This window comes from Prinia subflava, chromosome 10 (genome assembly GCF_021018805.1).
Source record: "Prinia subflava isolate CZ2003 ecotype Zambia chromosome 10, Cam_Psub_1.2, whole genome shotgun sequence".
Lineage (NCBI taxonomy): Eukaryota > Metazoa > Chordata > Aves > Passeriformes > Cisticolidae > Prinia > Prinia subflava.
In genome coordinates this window covers 28,608,057-28,621,955 of record NC_086256.1, presented here as the reverse complement: position 1 = coordinate 28,621,955, position 13,899 = coordinate 28,608,057, and the positions used below count along the sequence as shown (strand labels likewise).

At 54.2% G+C, this 13,899-nt stretch overlaps 2 protein-coding genes across 2 annotated transcripts; one reads left to right on the top strand and one right to left on the bottom strand.

The window, feature by feature from the left end:
* The first annotated feature begins 130 nt into the window (after positions 1-130).
* Positions 131-5,396, top strand: MGST3 (microsomal glutathione S-transferase 3). Its single transcript, XM_063406632.1, has 6 exons — positions 131-255; positions 2,438-2,561; positions 3,433-3,506; positions 4,096-4,153; positions 4,840-4,912; positions 5,185-5,396. Exons 2-6 carry the CDS (start codon positions 2,445-2,447, stop codon positions 5,304-5,306), a joined length of 444 nt encoding a protein of 147 aa, XP_063262702.1. The 5' UTR covers positions 131-255; positions 2,438-2,444; the 3' UTR covers positions 5,307-5,396.
* A 215-nt stretch (positions 5,397-5,611) lies between these two features.
* On the bottom strand, positions 5,612-13,780 carry ALDH9A1 (aldehyde dehydrogenase 9 family member A1). Its single transcript, XM_063406628.1, has 11 exons — positions 13,569-13,780; positions 12,753-12,898; positions 11,537-11,666; positions 11,091-11,225; positions 10,401-10,597; positions 9,498-9,638; positions 8,575-8,763; positions 7,590-7,677; positions 7,111-7,252; positions 6,519-6,631; positions 5,612-6,426 (listed from the first exon to the last, which is right to left on the bottom strand). Exons 1-11 carry the CDS (start codon positions 13,753-13,755, stop codon positions 6,332-6,334), a joined length of 1,563 nt encoding a protein of 520 aa, XP_063262698.1. The 5' UTR covers positions 13,756-13,780; the 3' UTR covers positions 5,612-6,331.
* Between the last annotated feature and the right edge of the window lie 119 nt (positions 13,781-13,899).

Here is a 13,899-nt window from a genome sequence, read left to right as displayed (position 1 = left end):
CTATAACGGGTATGGCAGAAGGGCACGGGGGAAGGGGTGAGGACAAGGCTGTCTGTGTGCGGGGCACGGCAGATTTCCTGGGCAGCTCCCTGGGCACAGCCCGACCCCTCCTCCCTCACAGCGGGCGGACCGATCGCGCCCGCGGGCGGGGCGGGGGCGGGGCGGCCCCGCCTCCCCCGCCTCAGGCACCTGGGCTGCTGCGCCGCGCTGAGGGCGAGTGCGGGGCCGGCGGGCCGGGGACGCTGCCAGGGCAAGGTAACTCCGATTGTCCCGGTGGAAAACCGAGGAGGTGCCGGGGACGTCTCCCAGGCCGGGGAGGCTCCGGGGGAAGGGGGCGGTGGGACGAGCAGGGCGCGGGGCTCTGCCTGGCCCCGCCTGGCTGGGCAGGGCCTGGCCCTGGGGGCGAACGGAGCGCGGGCCGAGCGAAGGCTCTGCTGGCTCGAGGGGCCAAACTGAAATCGGGTAACCCAGTCCGCATCCACCGTGGGGCCGTTCAGAGAGCCTTAACGCCTGCGCTGCCTCACAGCACCTGCAGCGTTGTGGCAGAGTTGGAAAGGACCCTTGGAAAGGACCCTTTTCGTGAGGCCGCTCTGTGCCGTGTCACCCTCCAAAATCTCGTGTCTGTAGCTCCAGCGGAAAAATCTCAGAGTAAAAGGCAGAAGTTGAGTCCTGTGCACCTTGACGGTGCCTGTCAGCAAAGCCCTTGGAGCTGCGGGCAAAGGTTGCTGAAACCCTCTGGGCACCACGATCCGGAAACAACCGTGGGAGTCCTGGCGACTTTGGAGTGCTTTATGTGGCTCCGAATTGTGAAAGCAAAGGCTTGAGGTACACTTTGATATCAGGAGTGTAAGATTAAGCAGTTTTATGACACACCCGGTTTAATGCTTGCCGTGTTCTTTGCTCCCCAGATTATAACTTAGTGCTGGAAGATAAAATGCCTAGTACTCCAACAACCTTGTAATTTGAAGGGGAAGTGTGACCACCAACCTGCTTTACATGTTCTATTTTTAGTGTGTCACCTCTCAGGTGCTAACCTTAATTACAGGTGCATGCAGCTGACTTTTCTTCATTACTTCAGGGTTTTAATATTCTTACTGATGATTGTTAACCGCACTTCCTGTGGACAAAGCCAACTGTTGTCTTCACCTTGCTCCATGGATGATAATCCTTTGCAAATGAAAAATAAAACCCTCTAGTCCCCAAAGATCCCTTATGAGGGATGCAAGAGGAAGACTTTGCAGCAGTTCCCTGAGGTGGCCTGTTTTTCCCCACACTGACAGATTGTGCTGGTAGGTTGGTGCAGGAGGCACCAAAACCTCACTACATCATGGAGACACCATCTGGAGACAGGCACCAACTGGGGCTTGATGGGGAGAATTATCTGGAGTTATCTGGAATTATCTGGTGCTGGAGGAGATCTCTGCTGTCTCCTGCTGTGCTGTGTCATGCAGTTCTCCAGGTCACCCAGACAGGTGTCTGAGGTTTGAGGCTGTGCAGGATGGTTGTGGGGAAGGGCCCTTGTGCTCTCTGGCAGCTGGGAGGGAGCTCTGTGTGGAGCAGGGCAGGCTTATGGGGGCTGGTGAACAGGAAAGAGTGAGAATGTAGAACGTGGGGCAGCATGGCAGAGGCTGCAGGATGCACCTCCTGCCCCATGCTTCTGTCCTTGCATTAGAGAGTACAGAACCATTAAACAAAAGCCACACAGACCCTGGTGTCCCCTGGTTGCTGGTGCACATGTTGGTAAATGCCAGTAGCTGTGTTTTGTTGGAGCTGTTCACCAGTTTGTGACTCTGAGAGGGTCCCTGGGAGCTGCAGGGCTGAGCATCAGTCATCTGGCCAGTGGTGCTTTACCCAAAAGTTCAGTTGCCATTGCTGTGGTGGTGAGTTTTATTAGTATTTTATATAAGGATGACCTTAGCAGTACAAATTAATCATTGATGTAGCCCAGCTCCTTCCAACTCAGGGGATTTCTGAGCCAGGTTCTATTATACTTCCCAATTTACCTCTTATTCCCAGAACTTGCCCGGTTTTCTGTTGAATTTATGAGAACTGCCTGCACTGACAATGTCCCTTGGCAAGGAGTTCCACAGGTCTGGTTCCCAGTGCATGAAGAAACATCTTTCTTAGGGAACAGGCTGGAAATAAACTGACCTCATTTGGTGGCCCCTAGCTCTGGGGCTGGAAAGGCCCGTGAGTTTCTGCCCTGTCTGCACTAAGGTTCTCCAGACACCACTTCTCACCAATGTTTAGGTGATTTTAAGGCTTGACAGGAGCTATGCAGAGAACTCCTGGCGTGTGCAGGCTCCAAAAGGTACAAACTCCTTCAGCCAGCCCTTGTGCTGGTAGCTCGTGGGATCCAAGCTCAGCAACTCTTCCATGCACGCGCATCGTGTGTTGGCACTTCCCCAAAATATTCACAGCTCCCTTTCTCTGGCAGCACCACGATGGCTGTTCTCTCCAAGGAATATGGCTATGTCATGCTGACCGGGGCTGCCAGCTTTTTCCTGGTCGTGCACCTTGCCATAAACGTGGGCAAGGCCCGCAAGAAGTACCGTGTGGAGGTGAGTGCTGGGGCTGAGGGCAGGGCACGGCTGCAGCCCGTCTGCTGACAAGCTAGGTGACACTTGGATCAGTTTGGGGAGACTTGCTGACATTTCCTGCCCCACCACGCAGATGTAGAAGGCATGGAGCTGCCATGGCTCTCCAGAAAGCATAACAGAGCTTATGCTTGTCCCAAATCCCAGAGAGCTTGGGATTTGGGACATCAGGTGCTTGGCACCAAGCTGAAAGCATGTGGCTTTGAGCTTGGCAGCACTGATGGGCAAGAAACTGCTAGGGCCTGTTTCCCTGCAAACAAGCCTTGATGCAGCACTGGGGGAAAGGAGTCACAGTGGCACTAAAGTGACAGGAGGGTTTCTCAGACTCAGGGGGAGCCCTCTCACAAGTCTTTCAAGTGACTTCCCTCAGCATCCATTGGGGAGCCTTTAAGGCAGGCAGAGCTGTGGGCTGGGTGGGGACAGCTGAGTCAGGGCCATGGCCTGCAGTGGCTGCTTGGCTTTAGCACAAGCCACTGCTCCTTTGCTCTTTCACCATTTCACTCATGGAAGTGACGAGCACGGGTGGGCACGAGGACAGCTCCAGCTGCCTGCTGGGGTGATCCCATTCCTGCTGCATCAAGTCAGGATTGGAGCAGATGTACCCAGGGCACGTGGTGCACAGAGGGCTGGATTTGAGGCCTGGGGAAGCCTCTGCAGTCAGGCAGCAGCTCCAGAGTGACCTTGGACACAGGTTTTGTGGGCCCCAGGGCAGGCACAGGCTCTAACCTGCCACTGCAGGTTGGTCTTGCAAGCACCCAGGCAGCCCTGGGCTCCCGGGGAGAGGAGCTGCAGGTCACACTTGCTGATGCTTTGCTGCTGGTCTGTTTTTTGGCAGTACCCAACCATGTACAGCACAGACCCTGAACACGGGCACATCTTCAACTGCATCCAGCGCGCGCACCAGAACACGTGAGTGACGCCTTGGAACGCACAGGGCTGAGGGGCAGGGCCCACAGCCCCAGAGGTGCTGCTGCACTGCTTTGATCCAGGCTCAGCCCTGCAGTGCTCAGCAGGAAGGCTGTGCTGGCTCCTTCCCATGCCTTAAACCGTGGGATGGTGCTGTGAAGCCATCTCCTTTTCCCCACCTCCCGCCAATCTGCTTCCATGGGTAGATCTCAAGACGTGAGAACTCTTGTTTCCAGAAGGTGCTGAGCTGTTGTGCTCCCTGGGGAGAGGCCAAAGTCCACCTAGCTCCTGTGGACAGGCTGCAACAGCACAGCAGAGGAGCGCTGGGAAGCACGACTTCTGGGGAATGTTTAGAGTGGCTTAGGGAACAAAATGGAAAGAGTATCCTGAGAGAGAGGCACAGGCTGGGAGGAAGCCCCTAAAACTGTGTGTGCCCAGCTCCCTTCTTTCCTCAGCCACAGCACTGAGCACAGAGACTCATAATGAGCTCAAAACACCCTTGGCAGGGGATGTTTGCAGTTTCTGCCCTTCTGGAGTTTTGTCTGTGTAAACAACCCAAGCACAAACACAACCTCCTCACTTTTATTCTCAGACTGGAAATCTACCCTGCCTTCCTGTTCTTTTTGGGCACTGGTGGACTCTACCACCCGGTAAGTGATGCAGAACTCTGCTCTGGCTCCCTGATCTGGGCAGGGTGGGGGGCCAGAGGCCAAGACAGCTCCTTCAGTAGCCACATCACACTTAACAGCAGTGCCCCTTCTTAAAATGTAGTTGTAGAAGGTCTTCTGGAGGAGAATCACAAGTAATAAACTTATTACTGCTGTTTCAGCTATTAGAGCCCTTTCCTTCCCCTAAAGGTGCCCTTTTAGACAAAGCATTTGCAGCCTCCAGTCACTGAGTGTGAAGAATCCCTCCAGCCCAGTTTTTCCAAGCCCTGCTAAAGGAAGTCAACAAAAGCCTGGATTATTTTTAACTGAAAACTTGGGAGGAGGCAGGCACATGGGAGAGGCCAAATCCAGTAGCTCTGTCTTTGCCATCAAAAGACAAATTGGATCTTTCCTGAAGACAGTCTCCTTTTCCAAGAGGGAAGGAAGCAGCATAGGCACATCTGGCAGATGGGAGCCACATGGGAGTGAGCTCTAAATGAAGAGTCACGGTAGAAGTTTGGAACACCTGCTGGAGGCAGTGGAGCAGGGCTTGGAGCAGCAGCTGCCTCCAGTCCTGGTCCTTGCTCTGGCTCGCTAGCTGGCCAGGGGTGAAATGAGATGGAGCACTCGTTGCCTGCATGACTTTGCTCAAGCCTCTAAAGCCTTTCATGCTTTTCCTTTCTCTGCAGCGAGTTGCCACTGGGCTTGGCCTCATCTGGATCTTTGGGAGACTCTTCTATGCCTATGGCTACTATACAGGAGGTAGGACCCTACAGCGTGCACAGGGGGCTTGGAGACTCAGGGCTCCTGCAGTGACCTCAGGACTCTGCTCCCAGCCAGGTGGAAGAAAGGGCGCAGCGCTGCAGGCTGCCAACACTGCAGCACGCTCTTCCTGCTGTTGGGAAGAGCTCTGAGCCAGCAGGGATGCCTGAGCTGCTGCCTGCTGTTGTGCCCTGGGCATTTCCTGCTCTCTCTTCAGTCTCCAGGCTGGGCTAGTCTTTCAGTGAACTGACAAATCCTGCCCTTTTTTCCAGATCCCAGAAAACGAAAGAGAGGTTCCTTTAGCTCCGTGGCACTCCTTGGGCTGGTGGGCACAGGCATCTATTCAGCCTTCCAGCAGCTGGGCTGGAGATGCGAGTGGAGCTGCAGCTGCTAAAGGGAGTGTTCTTCTGTTGTCTTCTAGAACCCTTGGCTTTCTGTGTTTTTCTGTTTTCTTACTTAATAAAAGGAAGTTGTTCGTTCTGTATTTTCATCCTAAAGTTACAGAGGGTTTTCTTAAGAAGCTCTACAGAATACTAGAACTACTCTGGGTTTGTGGGACTACAGAAATCTGTCTGTCTGGCAGAGATGTTCCTTCTAGCTTTTATGATTTTAGTAATCAAAAAGCCACCTTGCAGCTCATTTAACCCATACAGCAGCAGCCCCATTTCCGGACCCCTCAATACACATCACTCTAAGATGTTCCAGAGTAAGTATTTATTTGATTACTAAAAAAAGATGTAGGCAAACAATTGAAGCTGTTGCTTCAAAGTTTACAGGAAGGAAGTGAGATAGCTTTCACTATTCTGTGCTGGAGCTCGCCACCACTCTTGTGTGGAGGTGATCCTCAGGGCCATGCCTGGCCCAGGCAGCATCAGCCAACCCTCCCCACAATGTTTTGTCCCACTTGTAAGTAAGGTACAGATAGAAAAAAACAAAACTTGAGGTTACCAAGTGTCTAGAGGGAATAAACAATGCTACACTTAAGGCTTTTATGTGTTTTCAGAAGAGACAGGATCGGGATAGGTACAGGGAATCATTGTGTCCAAGAGCTTATACGTGCACTGAGTAGGGTCCTACCTGTTAAGAAGCCAGAACTGAAGCTGATGGAGGGTGGAAGGCAATGGGAGTCAAGGCACACAGCCTGGGAAGCCTGGCCTTGGCCACTGGCCAGCCTCTGGTAACACCTCTGTGGCCGCAGGAGCTGCTGCCAAAGCCAGATTGGTGCCTCCTGCTCGGAGCTCCCATTGTCCACCAGCCAGGTCAGAGCTGAGCCCTGTGCGTACAACCCCCCTCGCAGGAGCAGGGTGGCAAATGCTGCCCCAGCTCTGCTTCCCCCAGGCACTGACAACTGCAGGGTACTTTATTGCTGTGTACAGGATCCACGTCTCTGGGTGGCAGGGAAGAGCTGCCTGAGGGCCTCTAGAACACGGACTCCACATCGCCCATCTCCACGCAGACCGTCTTCAGCTGCGAGTAGTACTCGATGGCGGCGCGGCCGTTCTCCCTGCCAAACCCTGCGGGAAGGGCTGTGGTGAGGACACGGCTCCGGCAGTGCCCGCTCGCAGCCCCTGGGCTGCCCTGTACCAGGGGAGGTCACACAGCTCACCTGAGGACTTGTATCCTCCAAAAGGCAGCTCCACAGGGCTGACGTTGTAGTTGTTAATGAAGCACATCCCAGCCTTGAGAGCTGCCACTACCCTGTGAGCCTTCTGGATATCCCTGCAGGAAAAAGGCAATTCAGCTGGATCCCGTCCTTCCCTGCCAGGCAACACCCCTCTGGAGGAAGGCCAGCAGGCCACACTGCTTTCTGGAGTCCAGCCCACCCTACTCTGTCTTTGCCTGCTCGGAGGAGGCAGCACCGACTCCCAAGGATGCTCCAAGTGCACTCAATTCAAGGACACCAGCAAGTGAGGCAAGTAGCCAACGGCAGCACAGCAGGCCCCTGATGCATCCTGGAGGTGCAGGAAGGCAGGCAGCAGGCCAAGCCAGGCTGGGAAGTACCCAAGGGACAGCTAGGCCCACCCAACACTTCAGGAAACAATGGGAGATGTGCAGTCATTTACAGATTTCCCTTTTGACAATCCCTTGCTTCAGCTTTTCTTGAAGGGGATAACCAAGCCAGGCACTGCAAGAGGAGCAACAAATCACTGCAGTATTTCCCCTCCCCAGAATGATTCCACAACACTGCCCAGCCATACCTGGTGAAGACACCACCTGCCAGGCCAAATTTGGTGGCATTGGCTCTCTCCACAACCTCCTCCTCCGTGTCAAAGGGCAGGATGGCCATGACAGGCCCAAAGATCTCTTCCTTCACACACGTCATGTCATCCTTACAGTTCCCTGGAAGCGTGGCAGAGCACAAGTGCTTCAGGAGGAAGAGCAGCAGCACAGCCTGTGCATTCAGCAACCCACACAGCCTTGGAAACAGCACCCAGCACGGCAGAGCAGCCAGGCACACCCTGCATCTCAAAAGCACCGACAGCACCATTCCTGTCAGGCCCTCCAACAGCACACATTTCCCTGGATGCAGTTCTTGGAAGCCTCAGCTCTCTCTAGGACTCCCATCCAAGTGCCAGTCCATGCTGGGGACATTACAGAGTCAGGTTACAAACTGAACTCAGCTTTCTCAGGAGAAATCCCACAACATCCACGGTACCAGGACTGAGGTGGATCCTACCTAACACGCAGGGGCGCATGTAGTAGCCATTCTTCAGCTTTGGGTCATCCGGCACATACAGGTCCCCACCACACAGCACCTCTGCCCCCTGGAAAAGAGCCAGGAGAGGAAGGGATGCAGGCAAGTCCAGGACCATCCTGCCCAGCTCTGGCTGGCCCTTGGCCTATCCCAGCAGGCTCTGCTAAAGAGTTTGTCCCCATCTTTCTTACAAGCCCTGGTTATGTACTGAAATCCTGCAGTGAGGTATCCCCAGAGCTTTCTCCTCTCCAGGCTAAACCACCCCAACTCTCTCTCAGCCTTTCCTCGTGTGTTTTTCCTGTGCTGAGGATTCCAGAGCTTGAAGTGGGGTCCCACCAGAGCAGGTCAGAGGGGCAAAATTCCCCCTCACCTGCTGCCCACACTGCTTTGGATGCAGCCCAGGACATTGGGGGTTTCTGGGTGCCAGCACACATGGCTGGGGCACGTCCAGCCTCTCATCCACTGGCATTCCCAAGTCCTTCCTCACAGGGCTGCTCCATCTGCTCATCCCCCAGCCTGGATTGATACCAGAGGCTGCTCTGACCCAGCTGCAGCACCTTGTGCTTGGCTCAAATCACGTCCCTGTCCTCCACGTGCCTTAACACAACTTCTAGGAGGATCTGCTCCACGATCTTCCCACAGTCACAGTGGTGAGGCTGACAGGTCTGTAATTCCCAGGCTCCTCCTGTTCACCCTTTTTGAAAAGGGTGTTTTGGGACTTCACCTGCCTGCCATGACTTTTCAAGTATTATGGAGAATGGCTCAGCAACTACATCAGTCAATTCTCTCAGGACACCAGGGTGCATCCCATGAGATCCCACAGACTTCTGTATCTAGTGGTCCACTGAGTAAATCAAAAACAACCAAAAAAGCCCAGTGTAACTGGGAAGACACAGGGCAGGAGGGCAGCTGGCAGTGTGTTTGTCTGACATTTCAGGGCAGCCACAAGGCAGCATCACAATCTCACCTGCTCCTTGGCCTGCTTGATAAAGCCCTGCACACGATTCAGATGGGGCTTGTTGATGAGGGCTCCCATCCGTGTGTCCTCTAGAAGAGGGTCTCCAATTTTGATTTTCTGGGTGCGTTTCACCACCTCCTTTGTGAAGGTATCCAGGATCTTCCTCTCCACAAACACCCGGGTGCCGTTGCAGCACACCTGGGACACAGCACAGGCAGCTCAGAATAGGAAACACAGCAGTCCACAGTCCTTCCCTGCTTGGCTCCTGCTCCAGGGGCTCTGGGAAAAGCCCCTCCATAGCTGCTACAACAGCTGACTTGTCCCTGGGCACAAGGAGCACAAGGAGATTACCCCGGGCCATGACTGCACTGAACAGTCCTTGCTGCACACAGTGGTTCTGATGCCACCAGGTGGCAAAAACGCACCAGGTCACCAGCAGCAGAGACCTTGAGCTGACTTCTGAACTCCCACAAATGACCCCATGAGCAAATTTGCCAACTGGATTACACAAAACCTGCAGCACAGGTGGATATTGTGGATTTGGGAAGGACACAACCCTGTCCTCAGGCTCAGCACACCAGGCTGGAACCTGCTGACACCCCCAGGGACACCAGCACAGCTTCTCCTGGCCTGTGAGTGCCAGGCTGGTGCCCAGGGCACAGCAGCAGCTGTGCTGAGCTGGGTGCTGGGTGCCAGGGTGGCTCCATGTCTGGGAAGGACATGGCTAAGCGTGTCCTGTGGCTCAGGCACACTCTGCTGGGACACCCTGCCCTGGCTCCTGCAAGGACATCCCTTCTGACACTGGGAAAGGTGTGGCAAGACGGGAGCATCAGGGCATCCCGCACTTACAGGAGGTCACAGGCTGGCCCCAGTGCCCAGTCCTGGCCCCACCCCGCCTCCCTGGGGAGGAGCACTCCTGCCCAGACACTCACCTCGCCCTGAGTAAGGAAGTTGGCCATGAGGGCTCCCTTCACAGCATTCTCCAGATCAGCGTCTGAGAAGATGATAAGGGGAGATTTGCCCCCCAGCTCCAGGGTGACGGGCTTAATCCCTTTGGCTGCCATCTCCATGATCTGAGGGGAACAAGGACACAAAGGAGAAGTGACCCACTGGCCAAGGGGAGGCTGTGGGGAGAGGATCCAAAGGGAGAGCTCCTGCAGGACCATTCACCAACAAGAGAAGCAGCACAAAGGGCAAGCTGAGTTCCCTAGATGTGGTGAGTTCAGACTGAGGACAGCCTCAGACAGTTTGGGGGCTGTTTTTTACAGATAAAACCAACAAAACCTGGGGAGGCATTTGCAGGAAGTCTCATGCTCAGTGTAAGCTGCAGGCAGCTGTAGCTGCCACCTGTCACTGCAGCCCACAGGTACATGCACCTAGGGAGCGTTCACAGGACAACATTTCCCCTCCTTCAACTCAGAATTTATTTCCAAAAGTGTTTAATTTTGGAATAATAAATTGATGGTGAGAAACTCACAGGAACTATCCCCTTGCTTAAAAACAGGAGGTTGCATGCAGCTTTAGTGCTTTATAGCAGCCAGGAACACATTTTTTCAGTGCTGCTGTCTCATGTACTCTCCTCCCAACATCAACACTCACCTGAGCAGCTCAGAGACTTCCCTGCAACCAGGGGCTAAGCAAGTGAAGCTGACCAAGGGGTTTGTCTCCCAAGCCTGTGCCCAGCAGGTTAACTGGATCCCCAGCATGACCCTGCCCGTGCTGTGAGCTCCTTGCTCAGCCCCCAAAATGCTGACCCACACCCAGCCTCTACGAGCCCCATGCAGAGAAGCTCAGGGAGGTATCAATGACAGACCCCTTGTCTCAGGTGCCTTTACCTTCATGCCAGTTGGCACACTGCCAGTGAAAGAGATTTTGGCCACATCTGGGTGCTGGCAGAGGAGCTGGCCCGTGGCAGCCCCACCCTGCACCACGTTGAAGAGTCCCTTGGGCACTCCAGCCTCTGTGAAGATCTCTGCCAGCCTCACCACAGAAATGGGAGTGAAGGGTGAAGGCTTGAAGACCATTGCATTGCCTAAGGGAACCCAGATACAGGCGAGGTTACAGGCGAGGTGGGGTTAACACCCAAACTGCTTCAGGGAAGAAACAAAAACAATCCCCACTCCACACAGTGAGTTTGTCTCAACAGATACCAGAAGTTCCCCACTAGAGCAGAGGAAACACTTTCAGCTGATCACTGCAACTAAGGGTGGCAGTGCTTCTTCCTGCTGGGGAGAGGGCTGGGGGAGATGGGGCTGCTGGTCTTGCCCTGCAGACATTTCCAGAGACCTTCCCTGTCTAGTACAAAGCCAAGCCATCAGTGTTTTTCTGGATGCACTCCTAACCTCTTGACACCTGGCATGTTCCTCCTTCCATTTCCCTTCCCTTTCTGCCAGATAACAGCCTGAACATTCTGCTCATCTTTAAACAACTCAAGGTAACCGCAGGCTTCATCCCAGCAATCCCTCTCCCCCGGAGGATCACTTGGCTTTGAAGAGACACTAGTGTGGGCAGAAAGGCTCCATTACCACAAGCCAAGGCCGGGCCGGACTTCCAGCAGGCAATCTGGAAAGGGTAATTCCAGGCTCCAATCCCAACACACACCCCAAGGGGTTCTCTCCGAGTGTAGCCAAAGGATCCCCCGGGCAGCTGGATGTGTTCACCTGCAAAGAAACAGCCAGAAGGTAGAAAAGAGCAGAGTCCCTTCTTGTCTGATCAGAGCCCCCAGGGGTCATGTCTGGCTTTGCCTGGGAGCAGAGACACAGTTTTAGCCCAGCAAGCTCACAGAAGGTGTGTGAGTGCCCACAGAGCACGGCAGCATTGGGCAGAGACCTCTCAGAATCCTTCCAAGGTCTTCAGGAAAAGGAATGGTCCATCTCTCAGAGAAATCAGCAGCAAAGATGGCTTTGTGCCATTGGAGTTACCAGGGAAGGTGTGACAGGGAGCAAGGAGCAAACTCCAGTAACGTCCTCACCCGCCAGAGATCCTGCCAGCCCTGCGTAATACTCCAGGCACTGCCAAGATATGTCAATGTCCACTCTGGCTTCAAAGATGGACTTCCCGTTGTTGATGGTCTCCATGGTGGCAATTTCATCTCTCTGCTCCTGTGAGAGGCACAGGACAGAGACAACATGTTAGAGAAGCCTGGAGCAGAACTCCACAAGGAGACAGCTGCTTCCCAAGCACACAAGTCCCAAACAAGATCCTGTCATGAGAAATGGTCATCTCTGAAAGGGACCTTCCCAACTGCTGTTTATCCATTTCCCCACGGTGACTGAGTGCAGGGCAATGTCAAAGGAAGAGCTGCTGGGGCTCACTGCTGGCCCAGTCATGTTTAACATCCCTGTTTATCTAAAAGATGAACAAACATGAACTTAGAAGCTGGCTGGCAAACAGTGATTAGAATTCGCAGAACTAAACTGGGAAGAGCAAACAGCAAGATTAGGACAGAACCAGAGGCTGGTGAAGAGGGGCAAAGAAATGCAGCTGGAAAGCATCCTTTAACAGTCCATCTCCCAGGCAGAAACATTACCCTGCTCTGGGAGTCTGGCAAAAGCAAAAGTTTGGCATAAAGAAAAGTTTTCTCATGACTTATACACACTGGGGAGAGAAGGTCTGTGTTCTTACAGATCTGTGCCTTGATGGAGATTAACTCTGATGCCCAAGAACCTGTTATCTCAGAAAGGAGTCTGTGTTAAACCTCTCTTATGTGTGTTATCCTCCCCCATGTGTATTATCTGAGACATAAAAACCAGCACTCCTACTTTCTCTTATTGCCAGGACACATTCCAGTCATGTAACAACAGCCTCCGACAAGCCAAAAGTTCAGCAATGCCGGTTATGCAATTTCAGCTTTGAAACTGTGTGCAGTGAAATTTAATCTTTGGAGCTGTTAAAAGAAGCACAAACCCTGCAGGATGCCAAATGGGTGGCTTCAGCTTTATGTTTTCTCACAGAGTTAAGCTGAGAAAGCACACACTGGCCTTGAATCCAGTGATAAGACCAAAGCTGCATGCAGGGATGCTGACTCCAGTGATAAGAGCAAAGCCCTGCCTGAGGCAGCCTCCTGTCTCTTCTGGCCAAAGGTGAGTTTTAACTCCTGAGCAACTCCTGGAGCTCTGCAAGTCCTGCTGAAGCCCCCAAGAGCCACAATAACCCACAAGGAAGCTCAGAGACAGAACTCAACATACCCGAATAATTCTGGCAGCCTCCAGCATCACCCGGCATCGCTCCATGCCCGACATCTGACTCCATATTTTAAAGGCGGCTTTTGCGCTCTGCACAGCCAGATCAACCTCCTTCTCCCCAGAGCAGGGCACCTTGCACAGCACACGACCTGGGCACGGTTATAACAGCGAATAAACGAGATGGAAAGCTCAGAAAAGGGGCCCAGAACATGGCTGATCTTGCACCAAACCCCACAAACTTCAGTCAAGCCACCTATAGCAGGCACAGAATTTCCCACTGAAACCCACTGATTTGTAATCAGCCATAGAAGAGGTGCTGCAATTCAGCTGGTCCTAATTAAAAGAGCTGACATTCTCCACAGTCCTGTTCTGGTTACTAATTACCACCAGTCGCCACAAAATTCCTGGGTTTCGCAGCTGAGTTTGTTACACTTTTACCCCCCTCTTCAGGATTCTCGTTACACATTCCTCAGGACGATTAAACACTTGGGAGCGATACTGATATCAGCCACACACCGATAACTACAATTACACAATTACAGAGATATTTAAATCGAGGGGTTTTGCCAAAGTCAGACTGCATTTTGTGTCTGCCAGAGTGAGAGCCGATCTCAGTCTAAGGAACGACGATGGCCAAACGCTGTAGGCAGAGCGAAGCCACTACAGCGGGGCCTCCTCAGGAGAACCGGGGCTGCCTCGGGAGCACCGGGCCGGGCAGGACACCCGCACCGGCGGCACCCGGGTGGGCTGGGGAGAGCCGAGGACACGGGGCCCTGCAGGCACCGAGGCTCTCGCTGCCCCCAGAGGTTCCCCCGGTACCTGTGGCCGGCTCGAACACCTCCTCCAGCTGCCCGCCGTCGGCGGGCTGGACGCGGGCGCCCGCGCGGTAGTTGAGGGGCTGCTGCACGGTGACGGTGCCGGTGGCGGAGCTCATGGCGAGGCCGGGAGCGAGGGCGCGCAGCCGGGGCAGGAGGAGGAGGCTCGGTATCCGGGACCGTGCCAACATCGGCGGGATCCCGTCAGGCGCCGCGGCCCGGAGGCGCCGCCTCTCCCGCAGACGCCTTTTCACGGCCAGGGCCCGCCCCGCCCGGGGCGTGCCGGCTGCCAGCGGCCGATCCCGCTCCCCGTCGCCCAATTAAGAGACATTGTT

Excerpts from the sequence above, each read along its gene's own strand:
- ALDH9A1 (XM_063406628.1), bottom strand. The coding sequence starts at position 13,755 with ATGTTGGCACGGTCCCGGATACCGAGCCTCCTCCTCCTGCCCCGGCTG. Across the intron at positions 7,253-7,589 it reads CATGCGCCCCTGCGTGTTAG|GGAACTGTAAGGATGACATG; the intron begins GTAGGATCCACC and ends CCACGCTTCCAG. Across the intron at positions 6,427-6,518 it reads TGGAGGATACAAGTCCTCAG|GGTTTGGCAGGGAGAACGGC; the intron begins GTGAGCTGTGTG and ends CCCTTCCCGCAG.
- MGST3 (XM_063406632.1), top strand. The coding sequence starts at position 2,445 with ATGGCTGTTCTCTCCAAGGAATATGGCTATGTCATGCTGACCGGGGCT. Across the intron at positions 2,562-3,432 it reads GCAAGAAGTACCGTGTGGAG|TACCCAACCATGTACAGCAC; the intron begins GTGAGTGCTGGG and ends GTTTTTTGGCAG. Across the intron at positions 4,913-5,184 it reads CTATGGCTACTATACAGGAG|ATCCCAGAAAACGAAAGAGA; the intron begins GTAGGACCCTAC and ends CCTTTTTTCCAG.